Source organism: Boleophthalmus pectinirostris, unplaced genomic scaffold (genome assembly GCF_026225935.1).
Source record: "Boleophthalmus pectinirostris isolate CB_2022bp ecotype Guang Dong unplaced genomic scaffold, ASM2622593v1 HiC_scaffold_16, whole genome shotgun sequence".
NCBI lineage: Eukaryota > Metazoa > Chordata > Actinopteri > Gobiiformes > Gobiidae > Boleophthalmus > Boleophthalmus pectinirostris.
In genome coordinates, this window is record NW_026571095.1 from 18,257,739 (window position 1) to 18,284,970 (window position 27,232).

Here is a 27,232-nt window from a genome sequence, read left to right on the forward strand (position 1 = left end):
CGACAGTGTTTTTTTGTTAATAAGTGCTGAGAGCGTTCTGTAATAATGTTATCTCAGTCAGTTTTGTAGATGATAATTTCATCCCAATAATTTATACTACTCTTGGTGGTGTTCTAATTACCGTCTCTTACGCCAAATATGTTTTAAATGTCTGTACTGTAATTTGTTATGGGACATGCCAACTTATGAGAATGTATTTGTAGCAGTTGTGTCCATTTACTGTATGTTGTTTTAAAAATCACCAGTATTTAAGGTTCCACTATGCTTTGCCTGGAATTTTTCACAGTTTTACTATATTTATCTCAGATCTATTCAATTATAGGTGCTAATACCTTACTGTGAATGGGGTTGTATCTCCCCTGATCTGACATGTAACTTGGCCTGCGTCACCTGCTTGTCTCCAAGGAGATAGATAAATTAAATGCCATGTTATGGAACATTCCATGAAAAGCAATAACATCTCCATGGAGACAGGCAGGTGGCAGGCCCTATCACCAGAATAGTTTCTCAATATTCCTCAATAAGAAATTATCATGAGAAATGTAATTTGTATTGCATTATTCAAGATATGCAGTGCAAATCATTTGAGCATTTTCTTAACAGTATCCATCTTTGTCAGTGCAGCATTTGATAACTTTGTCTCATCTAATAGAGCACACTCATTTGTCATTATGCAACTACATAAATGGCATTGTTCTGAGCCTAAAAAGCCCAGTGTTCTTGTTTCTATGTGATTGTGCGATTTTACAAAGCCCTTCTTGCCTCTCTTGTCTGTAAGTTCTTGTACCTGTCTATGCTGCCACACTTCTAATTACCTCCTCACAATGATTAAAGTTTTAACTCAATTATCTCTATCTGTTCTCTCAGGGTTTTCTTGCCTCCGTGGGATGGATAGAAGGTGAAGAAGTGTCACGGAGAAGACGCTAACCGAGATAGAGGGAGCAAGCCAGCAAGGAAAAAATACCAAGTGACTGACACCTGCCCTCCAGCTAAGTGTGAAGGGCAGTGAGAGAAAGAGAGCGAGAGAGAGGGAAGAGGGAACAAAAACAGAGAAGAATGAAGACAACCGGAAAACAAGGCTGGCTTCATTGCAAATTACCCTCAAATTAGGACTCATCTCATCACAGGTCAACATGATTACAAGAAGTCTGCTCCTGTTGGTCTCCCTGTGCGTGTGGGAGGGGCTTTTGAATGGTGCCACGTCCAGTAAGATCGCTCGGAGGAGAGGAGTGGGCGGGTCTCATATGCTGAAGCTGGGAGATAGCCGAGCTGCGGACCAATGGGAGTCGAGTGTGGAGGCGTTGCCCGTGGTGACGCTTAGAAACCTGGTTAGCCATGAGCAGGAGAGTGAGGAGACTGTGTCCTATGCCAAAATATTGCAAAGTCACGCCACATCAGCTGACAAGGATAGGCAACTTTTTAAGCCAAAGCGTGAGGTGGACTGGCACTTGATGGCAGCTAGTAGGGAGGTAACTCAGGAGATGCACAGGCTAAGAAATAATACTAAGAATGTAGAGTCCAAATCAGTGAGGCCAGAGAAAACGTATACAATCCATCACAAGCAAGAGCTTCACTCCAACAAGACCAGGTTTAAAACAAGTTTAAGAACAAGAATTAGGCCAGAACTGAGCACTGGAGCGCTACCAGGAAAGGCCTTCAGTATAGAGTCCAATAGAAAAATTAATCTGACTGGGAGCTATGAGGTGTTGAAACTACTGTCCAAAGAGAACCTAGTACGGATCGTCAATTCCCAAATGCAGAGCGTTCCGAGCCTGAGTTTTCCCAGCAAGGGCAGCAGAAGCAGGAAACGAGATTTGATTGACGTTAATCATGGACAGTCCGATGCCCAGAAGCCGCAAAGACAAGATATAGCTGTCACTCAAACCCATAGTGGACTTGATAATCAGACTGCATTTCCCTACGCGAGCCCAGTGCCCACTCCATTGGATCATAATCGGGGGCAAAGTGCAGAGGCACATGTTAATCCATTAAGCAATAGGGACAATTTGGGAGATACAGTTGCCAGTGACAGCAGGAGCAAGCACCTCGTCAGTTTAGCTCAGATTGAGGTCAACAGCCCCAAGAAAGAAGTAATGATCGACCGAACGGAGCCACCATTTACATCGACAAAACATCTCCCACAGTTTGTCCCCTCTGAAACAAACGCTCCGTCTGTGCTGACAATGCAACCCCAGGGATTGCGGCCGGGGAACAGAGCAGCCGATTCCCACCGAGACCCATTAGCAGAGTCAATTCACTTCGCCAACATGGAACTCAGCACGGCTCAATATCCCAAAGATGAAGACAGCAAGCTTGTCAACAGCAGTGATAGCAGCAGTCATGTCCTGAGGCTCCATCCCGCTCCCTCCGAAAACCGCAATAGCAAAGAGGCCAAAATGGTAGAGCCTCAGATACAGGAAAATGGTGTGGGTCTGGTGTTTGAGGAGCTGGAGGAAGAGGAGGGGACTCTGGGTGGGATTTCAGAGGGGAAGGCCGTACGGTCTCGGAGCAGGAGGAGCTGGATCTGGAATCAGTTCTTTGTGATCGAGGAGTACGCTGGGCCTGAACCTGTTCTCATCGGACGGGTAAGGGAAAAGCTAACTTCATTTATGATTTAGCAAGGTTGTGAATGCTGTATGAATGTTTAATGAATATTTAAGATAGTGTGACTTACATGGCTTGTTCAACCTAAGGTCGTCCTCTCGTATCTCTGAGGAAGAACCAGGAATTCTTCTTCCAGTTTTTTTATTTGACTAGGAAAATTGGAGAGGAGTGAGAAATTGAATAAATGGGTCTCAGCACATCTCACACTTATAAAATCATATTTTAAATTTAACACATAATCCTAATAATCCTAAACACTTAAAAAACACTCATACTTCCACTATTGTTGTTTTGTCAAACAACAAACCATTTTTAAGTACATTTTTTTTTCCTTTTAAGTAAATTTTGTCTTTTCAAATAAAAAAGACAGTTAAGGGATGACAGAAAGCCTTGGGGGTGACTCAAACCCACAACGCCAAGGTAGTTGCTGTCTATATGCTTTCATGCTCTACCAACCAAGCTATACTTTCTACACTTTATGTGTTATAGAATTGCAATCACAATTGATTTATACTGCTCTGTGCAATGCGTTGCCTTCCAGGTAGCCGTAAAACCTTCAATTAATCAATGGTGTGCCGAGGCGCAACAAAGCCCCCTATCCCAAACGCCCGAGGGTCCCGTCATGATCACTGCCAATCTGTGCCCGCCGATGGGAATTGACACATTGAGAAGAATTAATGCCTTTACTTTTTCCTTCCACCACTGATGTTTACCTGAAGGCAGAAAGCAAGAGCAGAGTCCGTCCTCATTTTCCTGTAGGTCACACCTGTCAACTCGACATGGTCAGAGGTCTGCAAGGTCCCTGATAATGCCATTTCAATCCCACTGATTTACACTGTGTTTGACGGGATTTATCACCGCGTGTCCCTGCGCACTACACAGGGAAGCTTGTATTGGTCTGATGTGAAATTTATTAGAATCATTGAGCGGACATGGCCCTCCCTGCTCTTATAAAGCAGTGGGCAGATGAGATAGGAGGAGGTCACGTTGGCTGGACAGAAGGTGTGCATCTACATCTGTACACTGTAATGGTCTTGGTCTCATTCTCAGCATGTGCCAGTCTGTCTCTGTACGCAGCTGCCGCAGATGAGCTAATTTATAAGCCTGTGTGGCCAGTTTGCAGAGTAAATGAATAGTAATGATCCCGGTGTGGCTGCTGCGGGCTGTTGGAAACCACACAGATAGTTGATGTGTTCTGTGTTTGTGTGTATTGGCTTGGGTCTAGAGTTAAGAGTGGCATCTCAGCTGGGGGAGTTACAGAAAAAATATAAATTTTACTGTTTTTCTTCCATTGAAGTACTTTATTTATGGATTTAATTTTGCAAACTTCAGTACGGCTCAGTAAATGTAGCCTACTTAATATAGAAAATACGCTGTGTTATACCACTAATGCTGGGCTATTGATACTTCTGTTGGTTATTCTACTCTCACGTTTACTACTGCAACGATTAATACAGCTGTAAAACTGTGATGGCACTACAATCACTACTTTTGTACTTTTGAGGTCATCCAGAAATACCTTTCTTCATTAAGAAAGAATATTTCATTAGTCTTAATATCTATTGGACAGTTTTTTTAGTAATAATAAACCCAAGAAAGTAATCTTAATTATCTTTACATTTTTCTAAGAATTACACGTAAGCTTTTTATTATTAAGAGTTAGTCTCTATTTAAGCCGAGGGAATGGGTTAGTTAACATGATTTACCGTTGTTTTTCTGTCTGCACCCTGGGTATTGACAACGGCTGTAAAAAGAAGTTAGTAGCCACTGAAAAGATGCAGAAGCAGAGCGGTCCAGCTTACAGATGGCACCGCGTGTAAAGCCATTATTGCCAATCTGCTGTGTCAAGCAGGTATTTATGCCAGCACATTGTATGGCATTCATGGAAGGAACAGGGCCAGGCAGGACACACACAAGCCCATATGATAGTGCTGACTCTTGGAGTACACCCAGAAATGTTTTTGTGGCTGTGTACTGGCCTAGAGATGCCTGTGATTAGTTCCCTATTGTATTAGACAGTGATGGCACACATGAATAATGCTCTTATACATCTTAATACGCTTATGGATGTTTAATCTGCTCTGCTCCACTGACTATTGATACTTTGCAGCTGATGTCGTCAACGTTCCCTGGAGCTTTGCTTTTAACTGAAGGCTCTACTCTGTCTGAAGCTCTGTTAGTCAAATTAAGACAGGACCATGAACACTCGTATTGATCACAGGTTCATGAAAATGTGTTATATAAATAAATTTTGTATTGTAGTTTTCATCTTTAAACAATTTTACCATGTTTGCTAATGTGTGCTTGCGTCTCCATGGTAACCGATGAATAATTTGCCAATGGGATGTCACTGCAAAAGTATCAATAGGTACAAATGAATACAAATTAATATGTATTTTGATTCATGGGCCTCATTTTGCTATGGTTAAAGTGAAGGTGAAGATATCTGTTACTGACCTCATAGAGAAAGTTGTCATCTACATTTGAACCATCTTTCATTCTGCTCAGTGCCTTGTCTGGAGACATATCTTCAGATCTTGAGTTAGGCTTGGTGAGGAATACTCTAGTTGGAGAATTTAACCTACTGTGCTACCTTTTGTGTTGTATTATGTTTTGGGTATCCCAAACAGAACTAGATACTTTTTCAAATATTTTGTAAGATTAAAAATTCCACATGTTTGATATGTTTGGTTACTGCTTTGTCAAATATTTCAAATTTCTTGATTCTGTTAATCTGAATGGTCTTGGGTTTTCAAGCAATTTTTTCAATTCTTTGTATTATTATTATTCTCTAGTCATTTTTGTATTGTATTTTTGTATCAAACTTGACTTAATTTAATAACCTTATTTGTATATTTTTTGTAAGACTACTGTACCGATTAGAGCCGCTCCACTTGTCTAACCAACTGTCCAAAATCCAGATAGACTGAATCACCATTTTCGTCTGTGACTCAGTTTCTCATCTCCAAACGCCAATAACATGCTCACTCTCAGGTTTGTGCATGTTAATCTTAAGGTGTGATTTTTGTGTTTAACGAAAGGCTCTTCTCAAAAATCCTCTCTCGAGTCTGACTCATGCTGTGTTGTGTGTGATCTCGGCCTGTTTTGGGATAAATCTGCATCAAAAGCTTCAGACAAGAGCCAAGACTGTAATCTGTGATGTCAATGAGAGACAAAGGCTCCTCAGCACTGCCAGGTCTTTGGGCGCTGGAGCACAGAGACATTTTGAAACATTTTTCAGGCTTTAATCTGAAATTCTTTGTGATTTGTTTGTCCATTAACTGTAAGACCTTAATTCCCCTAAGAGTAAAGAAGATTGTAGGGGTATTATTAGATTATGTATGTCATTTATAATGTTGTATTACATATGCAGCACTTTGGACTCTGCCTTGTTTATAAAATACTGCTTAAGTACTATAGAAATAAAGTGGGATTGGATTCTCACCACACTTCTTTGAAAAGACACGATATACACTTTTTTGTGTAACATACTTAAACTTGTATTTTTTCTAGTTCAGGAAAACACCATTCAGCGAAAGAAAGAGAGAGTGATACTTTCAGGTTCTCCAATAAAAAAGGCGATTTCTTTCAGTTAGGCATGAAACCCTATTAAGCCCATTTAGACACATTGTTAGATCCATGTACAAGGAAGAATTGTTTTTCATGATGCTAAAGCAGGGGTCTCCATCCTTTTTCCTCCGGTAAGCTTCCTTTACAAAGCAAAAATGCCAGAGAGTTATTAATTTTAGTGATTACATGAAATTGAGAATACAAAAGAGCAACGACAAGCCTTAGATGGGGAACAGTTAAATGCCTGTAACACATAATCCATGCATTTTCCATTTATTAGTGCACAAAGTTAGGCAACAAAGTGATATGTTTAAAATGGTAAATCATCAAATTTTGAGTTATTATATATATCTGTATATATTCAGAAATCCCATGGTGGGCTACTTGGAAGAGGGTGGGGAGATACTGGTAGGCCAAAGCTACAGGTTTGAAACCCCTGTGCTAAAGGGACTGAATGGGATGAACAGTTCCAGCTCAACCGTGTTCCTTACACATACTTTCTACAGCAGTGACTTAGTGGTTAGGGCCTTTGTTCACCCACTCGAAGGTCAGAGGATCGATTCTCTCTTGCACTTGTACAAACTGTCATTGTGTCCTTTGGTAAGACACTTCACTTGGCTAATTGTAGGATCGGTAGTCAGAGTGGCCGATGATGCAGTTTGGTGGCTTTTACTTTCATCAGTCTACCCCAGGGCAGCTGTTGCTGCAACTGTAGCATTCTATCACCAGTTGTGGAGTGAATAATTAATACAATGCATCTTTGAGTATCCAAAAAAGCACAGTATAAATGGAATGCATTCTTATTATTACAATTATTATTACAATTGGAAAGAGGGGCTTTAATACAGTGTCATTTCAAGCATGCAATACATCTAATATGACCCACTCTATACTAGCAGGATATGAGTTACTTTTAAAGCCATATTTAATTTTTTACTCCTCAATTTCGTTCTTCTGCTTGTATAAGGCTGTGTTTACTGTGATCTTTGTGTTTGGATAGTATTTGTGGATCACAGGCATTGCTTAAAAGGGCAAAGTAAAGTGTGCAGTGGCTGGTCTGACAACTCTGTTCTTAAATCTTGTGCACATGCACATGCACACATTTGCACTTGAACTCGTCGCTGCTGTTACTATATTTTCTCAAGCCACATTCTTTCTGTCCCATGATAATTGTGAATTTAATTGATGCTGTCACATGGACTGTAATGGTGTTTCAAGTGATTGCAAAGGCAAGTGTGAACGAAACATAGATTTTTGCTTTTTTAATACCATAAAGAGAGAAGGCGTCTCAGCAGTGTGTGGATTAAGAGTAAATATACATCTTGCTGATTAGTTCCATCCCCCATTCTCTTTTGAAATACAACGCCTCTGTAGAAAACTAATCAGTTATAACAATATGACCATCTGTTATTAGAAATGCATGATCCAACTCTTTCAGTCCCAAAAACCAGACCAAAACTAGTGAGGACACTTCTTAAAACAAAGATTAACTAGAAAAGCACTCAGAGAGCGCAGACCTCCGCCAAGGACTACCCCCATTTTTACCTCCGCCAAGGAGGTTATGTTTTTGCCGGCATTTGTCTGTTTGTTTGTTTGTTTGTTTGTCTGTTAGCAACATAACTCAAAAAGTTATGGACCGATTTTGATGAAATTTTCAGGATTTGTTGGAAATGTGAAAAGGAAGAACTGATTTCATTTTGGGGATTTCCGGATCTGATTAAGAAGACTGATTTTATCACAATTTATATAAAAAATGGGGGTAGTCCTTGGCGGAGGTCTGCGCTCTCTGAGTGCTTTTCTAGTTTATATAAATTGCGATAAAATCAGTCTTCTGGATCAGATCCAGATCAGCCTTTGGAATATGAAAGAGGATCCCATTGTCCATCCCTGAGTCAAATTTCATGGGGTTTGGTCAATAATTAACCGAGATATTGAGAAACAACATTTTTGGCCCCATTTACCACAATGTTAACTAAAATTTCAAAGTGATCCAGAATCCAGGATTTCTTCCGGATCACCCCCAAAATGAAAACAGTTCTTCCTTTTCACATTTCCAACAAATCCTGAAAATTTCATCAAAATCGGTCCATAACTTTTTGAGTTATGTTGCTAACAGACAAACAAAACAAACAAACAAACAGACAAACGCCGGCAAAAACATAACCTCCTTGGCGGAGGTAATAAACTGATCCAAATAAGTGAAGAATGGTACTCTCCCAGTGCACTGAATAAACCAAAGTGTAAACATTTGAAGATGCATCTACAGTGCCCAGTCTTTTAATACAAAAAAATGATTCAAGGTACAATTAACCTAATGAACAAATACTCCTTCTTGATATGACTTTGTCTCTCTCTATTAGATTTGGCGGTCTGTCACTGGTAATCCCAGGTTCCTGGCTTGAACCATTCGCTTAATATTTACTTCTTTGCTTCCTGAACTGTATCTTATAAAAGAAGATATACATTGTCTTTAAATCCTATTACCAGTGGTCATTATGGTAATTCTGATTGCTGTATAATTCCTAGTGAGTCAATGTTGGCTTTTCACCTTAATACTCAGTGAAGAGCATAGATCAGTTTGAAAATATGCACACTTAATCTACAGAGCAACAGGAAAGAGACCTAGGCTATCATCATCATTTGCATAACATTATCATCAGCAGGAGCATAAATAATTCATAATTAGTGAAATATGCCTATATTACACCATTAACATTATTGTCTTTGCCACACAAGGCACCCATATTACATCATAGTGTGAATATAAAACACACATCAGGATCAAGTCTAATTAAATGCTTTCATCTTCTGACACCACCAGAGCAGAACAATTCCCTTAGAGGGCTATACTTAACTTTGTGATTATTATTCTTGAGCTTTCATGGTTGATAATTATACTCTAAAAAACTGAGCTAAAAAGAAACCTCCTGCCCCGGGGCAAGTAGAAATATATAATTAACACCCTTATTGACTACTTTATTGATAATGCTAGTGCTTCAACGTGCCACCTGCTATAGTGCACTCTGTGGACATGCTCTGTTCATATCACTCATTTCAAGAGTCTGAGATCGTGCCAAGTTTGTGCTGCTTCTACTCCATTTGTAGTTGTTTATTCAGGACAGTTATCTTTCTAAGTTTAAATTATTCCATTGATTAGCTGTTAAATCAATAATTAATCATCAATTTGTAATAATGTTTGTGTCAGGTGTTGAGTGGTAAACCTCAGAGAAATGGTGATTATTGTACTAGATTTAGTATTCTAAGAAAAAGACATTAAAATACACTAACTGCCTCTCATTGTTGTTTGAAACATTTATGCAATGGTTCTGAAATTATAATTTTTTCCTAAATGCATCAAGAACATCATAACACAAATATAAAAGACATCTTAATGTAACAGATAACAGGCGTCTTTGAAGTGTAATACTACTGACCATCTTCGATGAGAATCTTTTTAACATGTGCAAGCAATGGGTTCTTTGCCTTGTAGTCTCCCTATAAAAGGACAGCCAAGCTCAGCAGGGGTGAACTGGCAATTAGACAGTGACCACAGTGGCTGACCAAAGAAGACAAAATCCAGACATAAAAAGAAAGAGAAGGGAGTTAGAATACCATTTTAGAGACTGAAATCATAAAGAAAAGGTACAATGCTGTCTCTGTCTCTAATGGTTGCAGTATAGTGCAATTGTACACAGGTGAGAAAAAAGGCACAAAGGAGGCGGAAGGTGCACTAAAGGTTAATAGGCAACAGTGGGCGACTAGAAAAAGCGCGGGCCAGTTAAGGAGAGGACTAAGAGATCACACACATTTTTGACGCTGACCCCGATCTCGGCTAAGGCCCAGAGCTCTGCGGAGACACGCATAACAAAAGGAGCAGAAGAAGCAGAGAATCCGGGGTTCTGGCATTGAAACGTCAAGGGAAGAAGTCGCTGCAAAAGTGTGAGGGAGATAGTCAGAGAATGGAAAGCACAGTTAAATACCATTTTATTGGGTGTCCCTCGTGGAGGCTGCTTGAGCGTGAGTGGCTGCAGAATCACATAGAGCAAAATAATAGATGAGGATGACTAAGGGAGCTAGGCTATGAGGGGAAGTGACTGTGGAGTCTATTAAAGATGGAATTCAAAGAAAAGAAAATGTAGGCAGCCTTTTAACTTTCTTTTCTCCAATCGTTCGTTCCTTCTTACAGCAGCGGTTTCATCTCGGGATAATGTCGGACAAATCAGCAAAGTGAGCCTCTGCATTTAAAGGATTGTTCTCCCAGATGTAAGACGTAAGAAGTGTTTCTATCTGTAAAGAAATGGAAGGCTACTGCATATTCTGTCTGGAAGATACATGTGAAAATGTATTAGAAGCCCTATTTAAACAAAGATCAGGCCAAATGAAAGCCAACACCATAATGATACCATAACTTCCTTAGCACCATGAACCATTACTACTATCTACTATCTATCCTTTTCAGATATTTTTTAATCACACATTTTTATTGGTCAAATCAATATATAACAATATCCTTCCTAAAAATTGTACCACCTCAAGTTCAGGAAATGGGTCCCGCAGGCGGCTCTAGTGGCATTAAAGGATAGGTCAAATCCAAAGTACAATTTTCCTACAAGGACAATCATTAGTGTCTTGCTAAGGTGTCATATTTATGAGATAATTTATGTTTTTACCTCTGTCCGTCATCTCATCGTGTTGTCCCAGATCGGCCAATCTAACCTTCACAATTGTGTGTCTTGGCTCAAAATGGGCTGTTGCGGGGCTAAGTTAACTCTTCAGGGGTTAGAAGGTGCAGAATGTAGTGCAGAGAGCCCTAGCAGTGGAAGAGTCATAATTATGCATAGCCCTGTGTGAGCTCTGTGCCCGCGACCTTGAGCTAATATTTATGCATTGGCCTGGACCGTGCTCTCCACTGTCCCCCGTGGAGCCCTCAGAGTCAGAGAGCAGAGGGCAAGTGTGAGGAAGGCAAGAGCAACGCTGTGAGGTGACACATCCTTTAGCAGTCACACTGGAATACATGAGTGCACATTTAGCCCCTGTTGGCTAGCATCACTATATAGGCTGTCAGGACAACATCACAGTTTTGTAGCTACCATGCTTGTTTTGTTGCTGCTAAGAATGTCATTATAATATCCATGGGTTTCAGAATGAACAAATATTAGGACCATTGCATACTGAGTAAGAATTATGAACAAATTATATCGTTTGAGTAAGAAAAAGTTCCCAAAATATTGCACAAACTAAAATATGAATATGGATACATAAGCTCCACCCAACAATGCATTATTTGTAGAGATGTAACAATACAATGATATCGTATCACCAAAGTTCTCACAATAATATCGTGGACCATCACAATATATCAAATTACAAGACTCTTCGCTCAGATTTAAGGTGCAGCAATAGCCCATGATCCTTTGCTCTATTTCAGTGTAGACTACATGAAGAAATAACAGTTCTAAGCACTTTTAAGTCTTAGTTCTTTGAATTAAGTCTTGTCAAGGCATTTTAAAAGGAAAAAGTAGCATATAAACAGTTTTTCCTGCATAAAATATCACAATAAATATCGTACCGTGAGATGTATATCATCAAAATATCATACTGAGAGATTTGGATATTGTTACATTCCTAATCGTGAGCCTCCCCACCTTAGCTTTCCCACGATATCACAATAAATATCATACTGTGAGGTTCATACCGTGACGATATATCGTGAGACTTAGATATCATTACACCCCTAATTATTTATTTTGATTATTTTTTTTCTTATTCAGTATTAAAGGATGACTGTCTTGAGCATTTTCTCTCAGACTAGAAGTTTCCCAATTCCTTTATATATATTTTTTTATGACAACAATTATACCTATTATATTAATTCACTCATTTCATGTGTAAATACAACATTTGTCAAGTAGAATATTGAGGTGCACATTTCTTGGTTTGGTCACTATTAGCTGCCAGGACATCACTATTTGGTACATACTTTCCAGTGCTATTTTTGAAACAAGTTTATACCTAGAGTTTTTGAGATTTTGGCTGCAATCACATTCCAGCGCTCTTGGCAGCAAAGTCTGGTCTGATCAACACCAATTAATGGCATGCCTTCGAATCTTACTCATAAATATGTGACGCTTCTCTTAAGTTGGAGGAGGCTCGTCTTTTTTTCCTGTTTTTGCTTGTAACTGTAAAGCATAAATGTGACAAATATATTTCTCTCAGTGGCTGAATTATGAACCATTTTATTTACCAACTCTGGTAAGATTGATTTTTATCTACAATAGTCAATGCATATTTCATGTACTTAATGCTTCATCCATTAGTTTTATCTGTAGTTGATTAGCCCATGAAGTTTATTGGCCCATGGTTTGTACCGCTGCCATATAAAAACATACTAGATTAATCAAATAAACAGTTGTGGTTTTGACTCTGAAAAGACAATATTTACCCATCGATAACATATTTCTTTTTCCAGTCCAGGGCACATGCATTGCTGTTGTATGATCAGGCTGTTAGTTGGTTGTGCAAGATAAACTCAAAATTATTTATAGTATTATTGATCCAGTGTCATATAGTAGATTGTATCAAAGCCTAAAGTTCATAAAGGTGACAGAAGTAGCCAGGGTATAACTAAGGAGAATATAATGCAAAAAACATACTCTCAGATAAGAGAAGTATTTCCATCTAAATGAGCTGACACTTGACTCCATTCTCTTCTGGGTGTTTTTAATGTTTGCAGTTTCCAGCACCGCAGGCCAGATCGCCATTGTTATTGCACTGACACGCAAATGCCCTTTGTTTCTACCTTCAGGCCAGACTAAATTGTAAAAATTAGCCATCAAACTTAGCCAGAAATATTAATTTTATGGTTTATTGCTTCCAATCCTCAAACTGTACATGAGTGGATTTCAGGTTTTTCTAATTATTACTTGTTTTGGTGTGATAGTACCTACTGTAAATATTTAATTAGTTTTACATCAGTCAAGTGTAAAAAAAAAAAAGAAAAAAAGTAGAAAATACAGGAAATAGCAGTTAATTCTAGTAGAAACTGAATACCTCTACTTATGTCATCAACAACAAAAACTCCATCCAAGCATCCAAATCCATGCAGGGACAATTTGGACACAATGAAGGCATTTTTGTGTTTAAACCTTCATTTAACAAAATAAAGGTCTTGACATGTGTTTTTATTAGTCTGTTGGGTCATTTAGACAAGTTTTAGCCCTTATTAATATTATGGTTGCTTGACGTTGATAGAATTACTTCTACATTCGTCACACCTGCTACCCATGACCAACCAGCAAGTAAAATTGTATTATATTATTGGAACACTCAAATCAACCCTATCTCACTGCAATACTTTTCTAGTATGTGGACTCACTGGCATATGAGCCTCTACAGAGAAAGATGATGTACCTTATTTGTTTGTCTGTGTGCGGACCAGATTTGATGATAATGATACAATCTTCACAACAGATATATATGAAAAATAATAATTTTAATTATGTTCTAGTGAAAGTAGTTGTCTAACCTGTTATATGCACTTTTACATATTTTGATAATTAAGACTGATTCTCAAGGGAGGCATGTGCACTGCATCAGATGAGATTAATGGGGGCCTGATGGTGCTGTGGCGGTTTCGGGCACAGAGAGAAGGGGGCATCAGAAAGAGAAGCCCCCTGCTGCAAGAGGGCAGGAGAGAAAGGTGACACCTAATGGGAGAGGAGGCAGAGATGGAGGGAAAACTATCACAAGGAGCAAAAGACAGAGCAGAGAGGCACAGCATGTTCTAGGTCTTGAAGCAGCAGACACAGGGTCATTTTAGTTATTTTTATTCTTTGTCTCCTGAAATACTATTATGTATTATATGTAGTAAAGTACAGCATTTGGGGCTAAAAATATTTGTTCCTGAAAAATTTGAATTCATGTAAAGCTTTTTGTGAGATAGGGGTCAATGTGTGGTATCTGTGTTTCTAAGTGGCATATACTGTAGTATAGAAGAAAAAGAATATTTGTTATCAAGACATAGCAAACGAAGGCTAATATAATAATATAATAGTAGTATACAGTGTGGAGTGTGTGTCTGCAGCCGAATGAGTCCACGTAATGTTCTCCATAGTTGTCATCGTCAGAGTCTGCCCCATGTGGTAAAACCATAAAGTTATCAAAACAGAAACATGCCTGATATGAAGTGCATGTATGGGGAAAACAAATATGAAACTTCAACTGTGCAGCTCTGGTTCATTTGTTTGCACATTTATTTTGAGTTCTAATTGAACAGACATACAGCACTAAGTATGTTTAAAACAGAGATTTTAATGCATTTCAAAGATTGAAATGTTGAAAAAATACAGGCACAGAAAAAAGAATCACTCTGGTATCGCTTTAGAAAAGCAGGTATTGTTAAGGTACTGGTATCAGATTTAATATTTTGTGCTAGCCAGTAACATAGGAACTGGCTAGGGCTATTGTTCTTCGTGGGTTTCTTACGCTCTGTTATTATTTTTCCTTGCAAAAGATCGCAATTTTGACCCCCTGAATGTCGACAAAAAGACCCCAAACTGGGTATCAGATCGACCGGTCCGGCGAAAAATTTGATAAAATGGGCATTGCGACAATGCCCAAAGTCGCAGGCAAGTGAAATTTGGGCAATTTTGGGTTTGATAGAGAACAATGAGACAAGCCAAAAGATGAATTGGAGCATGCCTCTATGACGAACACGAAGTCGGCCATATTGGTTCAAAAATTCCACCGTTTTGACTTGCGTGTGTGCAAAAAGATTCAAGTGTTTGGTCCAAATGAGCTTAGATTTGACATGTCACATCTACAGGCATGAACTCACAAAAATTATCAGAAGGTTTTGGGATACTCTTTACGGTTTGCCCGTAGTTTACAGGCGAAAACAGGTTCATTTCCCTTTTCTTCGGTAACCTGTCATGGCCACAGGCATTGTCCTAGAGAGCTCAAATTCAAATCACAATTGTGTGATCCAGGCCTGAATGTAATGAAATTTGAAATCTAATAAAAATGAACACTGTAGCACCCCTAGCATAGACATGAAACGTCAACAATATCAGATTAGTACCAAATTCAGGGATTAAATTCCATGCATGATTACAAGCAAAAAAGTCTATTACAGACATGATGCATTTTTCATGGTTGGCCAGGAGGGGTGCAAAGAATCCCCCAAAAATTGTTAAAAAATTATTACACACACAGGCTTAGTCCGATCATGCTGAAATTTGAATCACTAATGCATGATTTTGGTCTGATTATAATACAAAGTATTATGTAGTATAAAGTATATGAAAAGTGAACACTATAGTGCCCCCTACCATAGACATTAACATCAAATTATCTGACTTGTACCAAATTCAGGGATTAAATTCTATGCATGATTGTGAGCCAAAAAGGACATTACAGATATTGGGCATTGGTGCAATGACTCCTCGGAAACATTTAAAGGTGCATTATGTAATTTTTGTAATGGACGAGCTGTCGTTCTGCAAAGAAATCAGGAGTAATTGAATGCTAATAAATAATTCAAATGTGAACAGTTAATAATGAACTGGAAATAAAGCCAATGACTACTTGGCTGGTCCTATATATTATGGAAGGCTGATTTACATTATTTATGCTTATATGCCATAACTGTTAATGCATCTACATTTATAAAAACCTTTGGGAGTGATCCTTGTTCAAAGGGCACTAAATGATTTAATGAGTATTTATATAGAGACTGAACCTTGGTGAAATAGTGAAATAACCACATGAGATGCAGACAAAGATAGTTTTTTTTTTTTTTTTTCTTGTCTGCTCACTTTTTTGTCTGAGTTTGCAAGGTGAACCAGCTGCAAGTTTTAAGCCAGATGTCCTTCCTGACACTATCTGTGAAGTGGGCAATGGGGGTTAAGTGTCTTACCCAGGGGCACAGCGGCTGTTTGTGTGTATAGAGTGAGGACTGAATGGTTGCAGAGACAGAAAACAGATAAAATACTTAATTTCCAATAAACAGACTTCTTTCTTTTCTGTCACATCAACCTTGTTGTTTTGTTCGAATGTGCCCACATCTTTTGTGCTAGAGGACCAACTTTAACCTCATCCCTAAATTCGAGCCCTGAGAAATATTTTTTTCTCCTTTAACCTGATTCAAACTTCTTATTCTTTTACATAAAACTTGTTCTTAATGCTAGACACTGTAGACGTTTATCTTAGACTACAGTGCTATCCATGGGAAATCTTTAAAGCTGCATTTCGTATTGTATGATGATGGGTAATTATGTTTTTCACTGTTCTAACTAGACCAACACGCTTCTCCCCAAAATAATTGGAGGATTTTGAAAAACGTATTATTACACACAGACATCTGTTGTGTGACAAGTCAAAATGAATAATTATTTGCTTGCCAAAACAGAAGTACCATATTTTGCATGAGGGAGAAAATACTGTCGAGAAAGTGACATTATTTTTTATGTTGTAGCTCTACACAGTATGTAACAAAGGTTAAATAGCTTTGGTTTATGTTTGGTCAGTGTAATGGATACACTAACCTTATCAGAGCTGAGACCTAAGCTGCCTGATGTCCTTACACACACTCCCCTCATACTCACACGGGGTTTGCACTGGTAAAAGCCATTCTTCTGGAGCTGGCATACGCTGGCATATATGTGGGCGATTTGCCCTTTAAACGTACAGCACTGAGTTAAGCCTCCAGTGGCCTTTCCCGAGCCTGTCCCATGGCTAAAAATATGATGTTGAAGTCCACCCTCCGACAGAGTGGATCGCTAAAGCAATAAAACACATACAAGCACACAGACAATCCCTCTGCCTTTCTCGCATCAGCTGATTATGATAATCAAAAGAAGGATTTGCATACTTGGAGGCTAACAGCTCCGTTTTGTCCTGAATAATGCATACTATAGTGGAGGAGGGGATATTGTGGTGAGATATATTAGACTTCAGCTGTGGCAGAACGGAAAAGTCTAATAATGATGAATAAGAGATGAAGGCCACACAATGTGCCCTCTGGAGACAGCTGGAATTACATCAAACAAGAACAGAACAACATGTGCATGCCTCAAGTGGATCACCAACACATTAACCAATTTCCAATTCACAATCAATCCTGGATCAATGCTAAACAATTAACACTCCCAACCTCTGTGCATTCAAAGTGCCAATATAGACGAATGGAAAAGTGCCTGGTGCTGACCATTTTCAGGGTGTAGTGGAAAATAATTACCAGAAATGTGTATTTTTATTGTATTTTGCTTATATATCTTTACTGCAAATATGATCATGAAATATGAATACAAAATTTATTTTGTGCCCTGGTTTCCTCCATGAATCTAAAGCATTAGGCTAACCCTCCAGATAAATCCTGTGAGAAGACCCTGCTTCAACATCTGGACTAGACTCTTGGGAAGAAATCTGTCAAATCTATGGCGACATTCACTATAGGCTACTTTACCTTATTATTTTATATATTTTGCATACATTGGTCATTCATACATTGTTGAATCTGAACGTTTACTTCTTGTATAACTTGTAAATACTAATACTATGTTGTGTGTGGTGTAGTATGTCATAGTTAAACTTTTGTAACTTTTTGCCCCTTAAAAATACACTTTTGACATCTGTCCTTCCTCTACCACTGACTGTGTGACATTTTCCTTCATAGCACACTTCCTCACACATCCCTTCATCCTCTCCACTTAAATCGTGCTGGGAGAATAGTTCTGATTGAAAGTTGAGACGTGTTTCTGAAGTTGTCACATTACAAAGGGGTCTTGAGCGTGCACAAATGCTCCTCAGAGGACGTTGCGTTTCTTCTCCTCGTGAAGTGGGAGTTTGTGTTTGAGACTTTTTGTAAAATAGAAAGGTGTTTTGCTCTGCATGTCTCTTCAGATTACACAGGCAAGTAATGCCCTTTTAGCATTTATGTGTGTTTATGAACAGCTCTTAAAGAGTCTCCTTACTACTTAAAGATGCGGTAAGGAGAATATGATTACCTCTTAGGAAAGTTAGTTTATCAGAGAGGTTTAATATACTGACTTCATGTATGCTAGAGGATAAATTTACATGAATCAAATCAGGTAACCGTTTTCTTTCAGTCAAGCTATGTTCTATGAGTGGGATTTGAGATTTCCTACCTCCTGTGGCTTCAGCATGTGTTTCTTCTGAACCTTCTGACTGAGCATCTTGGGAGAAGCTATCTTAAACTTGTGTTCAACAACTTATCCTGTCAGATCATTTATCTTTCTCAGTGATCATCATAGAAGATGATGCTACTGTGAGTTGGTAAAGTTTTGGCAGAGGAGGCAGGGCTGAGAAACATGCACTGAAATAACATCTGTCACAACATGAAAGTGATTGTTACTTGATGATGCATTGATGGTGTCCTGGACTGTAGTACTGCTTTAGTTCTAATCAAAGCAAAGTCTTCATTGTTGACTGACTGAGTGTCCTTGTGTTTTGCTCTCAGATATCTAGATTACAAAGAAGCACCACATGTTGCTATGCCCTATGGACCCTGTGGACCCTGGTCCATATGTGATGAGCATATCCAGATGGAGAACAGCGCGACCGTGTTGATAGAGTCGATCACGGTGCAGTCCGCAGACCCTGTTGACTTTAATTATTGGTCCCTGTGAAGTTCTTGGCCTGAGCTTTGTGTAGTGCTCTGTGAACTGTTCTAGACCTCCCTGGCTCCTTTTCAAATGTCCCCCCTCTCTCTGGGTCAGCTCTGCAGGACACACACACACACACTCACACTTATTCTCAGTCACGTCTCAGCTCTGTCCACTTGCCACAATGGAAGTGCCAAGAGCAGCTCTAGCCAGGCCACAAGGCGACCTCGAGACATCACACCTCTCTCTCACACATAAGAGAGGCTAATGTTGAACCAGGTACCAGCACTTTTACATATATATATCAGAATATCACCAAAATAGAGTTAAAATGTTCAAACAGCAGTGGTCATAATCTTTTGCATGGTCACTGAATGCAAACAGCATATGCCACCTTTAAGTTTGGTACAAAACATACCCTCTGTTCATGTTTATCTGAACTTACTTCCAAATTCATTCCACTTCTATATTCCCCTGGTCATGCTTCTGAGATTTCAGTGAATTTTGTGGGGCTGCTCCAAATCGATTGGCTGACCCCCTCACCCCTGCCCTGCTGGATCCTGACTGATATAAAAGAGCTGGCTAACTCCCAGCTCCCTTCTCTCGTCTATGCGGTTGTGAAGTTTGGAGTGGTCTGTTGGATTTCCACTTGTCTTCGCGTCTTGGGAGTCTTTTGAAGTTGCCACACAGCAGATGAAGTAGTTTCACGTTTCCTTGTAGTGGTGATTTGGGGATAGGCCAAAACCTGTACACTGCTCAGCTCTTGAAGAATGCTTGGTTTTGTAAGAGTTGAACCTGGATATTGGTGTCAAAATCCTCATGGGGCATGCCCTACCTCTGTATATTTGTGGGTCAGTTCTTTTTGTTCATGATTTCACACTGTGCAACCTTTATAAATAAAAAGTAAACCTAAACACAAAACACTGTTGGTCACGATCTTAACAAAGCACTGTTAAACTGCTCAACAAATATAAAACGTTTAAATTCTTTTATAATGTACTTATAAATGCAATTGTGTTTTATGTGAACCTGACGAAGATTAGTTATCAAAATAAAGAATAAAAAATGATACACATTTTTTAAATTCTCGATACCAGTCTGTGAGTACTGATACCTTATATAGGTCTATCCATATTTTTTCAGTACAAAGCAGTAAGAAAGTACCTGTCCTGCTGAAACATTCATTTGTGCACTTGATACAGCCTTACATCCCCACTACTTTTTAATTGGCCTCACTGTTATTCTGACATTGAAACTACAGATGTACCTTATCTAGCCATCTAGCTATTTATTGTGTTCTGTTAACATTTTTGTAAGACAGGTTGCCCCTTTAAATCAGTTCAAATTTGTACATCATTGCATTCAGTTTCCCATTTTTCCCTGTCTTTTTTGCTGTGGAGTTTGTTGTTTGGGGCCACACATGCTGAATTGGCAGTGGGAGAAACAGTCACGTTCATTAGCCTAATGTATGAGTGTGAAAAAACACTTTTCATAGGGTGTTTTCATGATTTATTGAGCGGCAGAAATGTGAAATTGTGTGCGTGGTGTTATTCCAGTGATTTAGAGGTTGGCACAGAACGGTTTTCCTCATCGTTTGGTGATTTATGGTGATTGCAAAAATGTGAAATTGAGTATAAGAGTATAAGCATATTACCTTATGATAATATAAGTAATTGAAGAGATTTAGGAGTTGGGAAAGGCCAGGCGCTGCATTCATAACACGTGGGAGAAAATAGAAGTGGTCCCCTCGATAAGCAGAGGTGACACATTGGTAAATTTGGATTTTGTGGCCTGTGCCTTCTTATTGTTTTGCTCTTGAAGTATTAGATGGCATATCACGGGGTATGAAGTGTAGGAGTTATGCGATTTTGTATTATTCAGGCTAAACAGCTGTGATAAATTATATTATGTTTGAATTTTATTTAAATAGCTTTGCCTGACAGGTGGCCGAGAGATATTCCAAAGTTGAACCACCTTTGCCTATGAAATATCCATAACAGTTCAAGTGCTTCTTCCCTTCACCCGTCCTCTTTAATCTTCAGAGGGGGCAGATATGGGTGAGAAGTCTTGCTTAAATGGATTTGGTTTCCTAAGGCGGGACCGTCCTGTTGCGGAATAGCCCTGAGCGGTGCTTTCAATCAGCCACACCAGCGCTCACTGTGGTAATGATGGCCCGGGCTTCATTAGGACGCTCGTTAAGTCCTCTCGTTAAGCCGCGAGGCCGTTAAGACTTTGATTGTTAATGGCTTTTGGTTAATGAGACTGTGGAACCCGACTCCCCAGGTGGTCCTGACCAGCCGCATGTTTGGGTCAATTGGCCCCGAATGGCCTCGAGACCAAGATGGCGCTGTGTGAGAGCCGGGCGTAGTGTTGGAGGCGAGTAGAGATGTAAACACTTTCAACTTGACCCTGTGCGTCCTCATCTGTGAATATAATTGATAGAAGCAGATTCTGGGACATGTGTGTAATAATTGACCCAAGCAATGGGAGCACTCTTTGTCATCATAAATAAATTACACATGTTATAACAACAGCATGTTTTGACCATGGAACAAATAAAACAAAACAGAAAATGCCCTTGAACTGTATGTATGAGGTTTTTATTTGATTGTCATTAACTATATAGTGTATACTCGACAATTGTATTGAATTTTCTGTGATGTATTTTGGGCTTTCTATGTTGGGATGTGCAGTGAACTGTCCAGCTGATTGATACACTGCATAGTCCCACACTCCAGGGCATTGGGCCATGTTAAAGTCATTACACTCAACTTGCAGGCTAAACCCTGAGGGATAAAGAAAATCTAAAGTTAGTGTTCAATTCAAGGAAAGCAGAAAACTGTACTTAGCCACAGCTATTTAGAATGAAATGCTCTAATAAATGCTTTCATTAACATGCAAATGAAAGTTGTGCCTCTGAAGCAGTTTAAGACATTTAGCTGGGAGCTGACCACAGCCACTTTGCTTATGTAAATGTAAGGGTTATGAGGGCACAGTTGTTTGGAGTTTTCAGGGAAAGACTCTAGCACACTACACGTATAGTATGTACTTAAAGACTGATATTCTGTAGATTTTTCTTTTTGATTTCTCTGAATGTATTTTTTAATGTGTATTTCTCTAAGTGGTCTTTAAGTGGTCATGAAAAATGCTCTCTCTTTTTCACCTTTTGACATTATATTATAATTTTGGCTTTTGAATCTCTGCTTTCATAGCTCCAAACAACCTTTTCAACTTCAGATCATTTACCCCCTGGAAGCCCAGCTATTTCCTTCTTTGAAAAATTACTATCTTCAAAGTAAATGAACATTTCAATTCACAGTATCCATTCTCATTTCATTTAGCAAATGTGCTTAGCTGTTGCCATGCAACAATGCTCCCTCAGTTAAAGGCATCGCTGTGCAGTCTCAAGTCACAATGTCACACTTTTTCTTGAGAAGGGCTAATTTAGGGCTCTTTTTTCGGACACCCTTGCCATTCGCTTCACGTCAGTGTGGGGTAATGAGATTGAATCTTGATGCGGTGAGTGCGTCCTGCTGCAGTCACTGTCTGAGGACACAGAGGAGTGTGTGATATTACTTCTATCTGCTTGAGAGGACACGGGCCGCTCTGCTGCTCTGCTGTCCCGCCAGGCACTCATCCAATAAGGCTCCACACTGGCCTGGATCAATAAAGCATGTCCCAGCACCAAGCGCCCTCATACTCTCTGCCTCATACACACCTATTAGTTACAGAATAATTGATTGGCCCTCTGTTCATTATACCTTTGATTTGGTGCTTTCATTAAACACCCTGTGCAGTGTATGCATGCAGACGAGTAAGTCCTCCTCCTATACAGCAGCTGTAAAGTAAAAAGGCTTTGGAGTGAGGCGAGGAGCATGTGTTCTGGATATAATAGAGATTAGAAAGATCCCCCTTCATAACCGCTGTGCTTCAGGAACAGCCATCACAATGAGAGGAAGTGTGTGAAAGGCATTGTGCACTCTTCTTTTGTGTGCTTTCTGTTTAAATTCATTATGTCCTGGATGCATGAGGACTTAGATAATCTGCTTGTTTTGTCTTCACTGCTTGTCTCAAAATACAAAGTACATTTTTAACTCTCCTCTTTTCTTTGTATGTTTCTCCACATTTCTCTTGTCCTGTGGCTGTGGTCCCTGTGTCCCCACTCCATCGCTCACACAGCTGCACACGGACATGGACAGGAATGATGGACGCACTAAATATGTGCTGAGAGGCGAGGGGGCGGGCTCTGTCTTTGTGATTGACGAGAAGACTGGGAACATCCACGTGACCAAACCACTGGACCGCGAGGAGAAGGACGAGTACCGCCTCATCGCCACGGCAACCGACAGACAGACGGACCGTGCCTTGGAGCCCTCGTCCCAGTTCATCATCAGGGTGCAGGACATCAACGACAACCCGCCTGTGTTTGATCAGGGTCCCTACATCGCCACTGTGCCCGAGATGGAAAATATAGGTAAGGCAACAGTCATTCACATGAATAAAACATTGTTCAAGTATCAAAGTAATTTATGTTTGCTTTGAACATATGATTTTTGTTTTGTTCTTGAAACTCAACTGTATCCACAAGGTAGAAACGTTAGTAGTAAACTTAAGTGTACTTCACAATGTACAGTATCACAAAACAATAAACTTATAAAATACATTCTAATATTGTTATTATAATTCTTAAAAACTTTTGGTACACCCATAATATGTAAACCAAATTCATTTCTTTTCAGATTAAATTGTATTACACATAAAAGTTGCTCATTTATAACAGTATGAACATAAAAGTGCTTGCATTCTTTTCCACATATATTATGTGATGGATTCTCAAATAAAAACAACTTCAATACTTTTTTAAAAATGAAGAGAAACTTAAAGGAACATATTTATCATTGAAATGGTATCCACTAAACTGCTGAAATAGTTTTTACATGGGAACTGTGGTCCACTCGTAGTACAAGCCCTAAATAAACTCCTCACAGCCGTCTGCCCTGATCCGGCTCAGAGCAGTGACTGAGCTGTTTCCTGATCTCAGCAGAGAGCCCACATGGACACTCTGTTGTCACAGTTTGACCAATAACCTTTACACACAAGTGCACCAGCAGAAACACTATCAAACATTCATGGACACGAGCTGTGCAGAGACAGCAGCACAAATCAAACCTGGCCTGAATCACTGGTGCAATCACAGTTATTGGTTAAAAAACATTATTTCAATAGATAAGGAGTTACCTCCAGAGAGAGTGGTGTACAGCTGTGTCTCGCCTGTCTAATCAGACTCTAGTACCAGCAGCATTCAGGCCTGTCACGGCCCAATGATGGATGTCCCTGTTGATCACAGACACACACTAGCTTTTATTATGTCTATTGCATGGGGTCGAATGGTCTGCAGGCATTTTGCCCAGCAGCAAGAAAGACTGATACTATGAAAAATATATGCTGTAGGATGTACTACAAATAATATATACGCATACAAGTTGACCTGTACAACAACTTACAATAAAAGTTATATTTAGGTTGCCAATTCAACCCCAATGTTTTTTGTGTAGAATGCTTCTGAGCCCCAACTACTGATAAAGCTACTGATGCAACAACATAAAAATACGTAATTCATAAGTATTATATATGTTTAAATGGGTTATAAGTAAGCAAGCTCTTTGGGCCAGTCCGAAGCCTTAACAAACAAAAAATATGCTAAATTTGTATTCAAAACAAAACAGATAGTCCAAAGAGAAAATATCTTACCTCTATATAGTTTATGTCTAAGAAATTTTTAAGAAATCCCATAAAACGGTCTAATTTACATTGAAAAGTGGTTTTACATCTATGCATTACTTTCCTGTTGAGTCTAATCCATAATGTTTCGTAATACCTTTTTCCCTACTTTGCCAATGAACAGTTGCTCAATGTCGTACTACAATAACAACTTTAATTAAAATCTTCCATCTCATTTTATTTAAAGCTGTACATTTTGACTCTTACTCTGGAAATGAAACTAATAAATTAAAACATTCATTTAAACTGTATTTTAATTGTGTCACTTTGTAATAACATTGCACTTGAAGTATATGCTAAAATATGAACTTGTTCATGAGCACAATTACATCTATTATTACAATTTAAATTATTTTAGTCATTGTTGGATTTACATGCTGCCACGTTTCATTTAAAGTATTTGGGTTTTGCTCAGTATTATAACTATAAATTGATACAATCAGCTAATATGTGCATTTCCCCTGGTTACTAGCGCTAAAATGTGAAATCTACTGCATATTAATGTCTGTATGGATTTTGACAGCTCCGGCACCTCAGCCATCTCACGACACGCTGTTGCTGCCTGGATGCCTTTCACACTCTATTACCGTTTTGTGCACAGGCTTTTTAGGTAAAATGAATTTTTAAATGGCGGTAAAATCCTGCTGCACTTTGGACGCTTTACTGTGCTATTATACACAAACACTGGTGTCAAACCAGGCTGCAGTTATTTATGGGGAAATCGAGGAGGGTCTTTTCATCCAAAATCAAAACATCCAGTTCAAAACCTCACTTTTTAGACTGGAGCCACTCTTATCCATAACATTTGCAGTTATACAGAAATGTTACATGTTTTTGCCACTTTCTTTGATCTTATTTTAAAATGATCATTATAAAGTTGGATGCAGAGTAGTTCCCAGAGTTTATGATGAGTTGTGGAGGTCTTTAACCTATCAGATTTTGGGATTAAGGCAGAGGTTTTAGACAAAAACCCTGCAACCCTGCATTTAGGTGGAGTTTAGGCTGTTTTTGAACTCTACACACCTTCACTAGAATCATTTTGAAAATTTCAGCCATGCCATTGTCGATCTCTAATGAACAAAATGTAAAAGGTAGCTGTTAACTTGCATTTTGAACTTAAGGAGTTGTAGACAGTGACAAACAAAACACAGCCCTTAGGATGAGGTAACAACAGCCTAATATGTCTTAGAAATCACAAGAGCCAATTTGAATAATAAAAATTTAACCTGGAACATATGTTCACACAAATTAAATGCAAATTCTAGACTTAAGTTAGAGCCAGATGGGCTTTAAAATAATTAATTTTGATTTGTGGAATAAGTAAATAATAGATATTTTTGTAAATAAAAAAGAGAGAAAGTTTAAAAATGCTTCACATTAGAAAGTTTAAATTGCAAAATTTAAGTCAGAGCTCAATGTGACTAATCATGATTAGTCATATGTCAAAAGTGTGATTGATCTGATAAATGTTTTAGTAGTTTGACAACACTAATATTTATTTGTAGTCTTTATTAATCCATAAAAAAACCCATACTTCAGTGACTCAGGGAAACCAATCAGGAGCAGTAGGAACCAGTCTTCAGATTACATAGCTGGAGGATTACACTGTGTTTTAAGGTTGATGGAGAAAATCTAGTGAAAGTGCTGGCCACTCAGCCACTGTGCTGCCTAACGTAATAACGTTATAAAATATAATAAACAATTTTTGTGTATTTTTTTATTTGAAATAGTATTGACCTGAATACTTATAAAACATAAATTAATACTGTACCTCCCCACTAACTATCAACACAATTTTAAATTTATCTACTTACCAAAAGATGAATGATTATTTTTGTACTCACTGCCTAATTTCATGGTGCCACTTGATAATTGTATTCAAGACGAGCATCATTTTATGCCTTTGGCCATTCCTAAATCAGTCCATTTACTGAAACTTAATTATGTAAAAACACAAATTAACCTGGCCTCTGTTTAATGAATGTACCACATAATGATGCATGTCCATACGCTTTGTTAACAAGACCACTTGGAGGATTACAATTAGCCTTTGTATGTGAGCAAACTCTACAAAAGAAGCTGAAAAAAACAAAAAAACAAAAACCTGTCTATTCTTATCTCTTTCGATCTAGCCTGGTGTCCTCGTCATATCAGTCTAGGGAATCCTGGATGCCCTTTGCACACACTGATGCAGTTCAAAAAGGGGCTTGACTTAAGCTAAAATTGGCCCATAGTCAAGGGCATGTATACTGTTTTATATAGGCCAGATACTGTACCTTACCACATCTTATATCTTCCAATTAGCATTGAATTATGTAACTTTTCTGTGTCTACCACCTCTCCATATTATATGTTATGTGTCGCCCCAGAATTTTCCTAGAATTTGCATATATCATTATAATTCAATTTCAGATGTTTTTTCACTAGCAAGGACCACAGTCCCAGAGTACTAATATACTGTTATATGAAGACGATGATGATGGTAGACAAAAATGATTTTTGGGGGATGGTCCCCTTGAACTGCCACCTTATCGTGGTGGGGGAGTTTGTGTACCCGAATGATCCTAGGAGCTATGTTGCCCGGGGCATTATGCCCCTGGTAGGGTCTCCCATGGCAAACAGGTCCTAGGTGACGGGGCAGACTAAGAGCAGTT

At 38.9% G+C, this 27,232-nt stretch overlaps 1 protein-coding gene across 1 annotated transcript in view; it reads left to right on the plus strand.

Annotated features, from left to right (window-relative positions):
• Window positions 1–27,232, plus strand: part of LOC110170370 (uncharacterized) — a 186,422-nt gene that overhangs the window by 67,048 nt on the left and 92,142 nt on the right. The window contains exons 3-4 of the mRNA XM_055151955.1: window positions 868–2,585; window positions 22,977–23,271. Coding sequence (XP_055007930.1) covers window positions 1,134–2,585; window positions 22,977–23,271 — 1,747 coding nt within the window. The 5' untranslated portion in view covers window positions 868–1,133. The remainder of the gene's footprint in view (window positions 1–867; window positions 2,586–22,976; window positions 23,272–27,232) is intronic.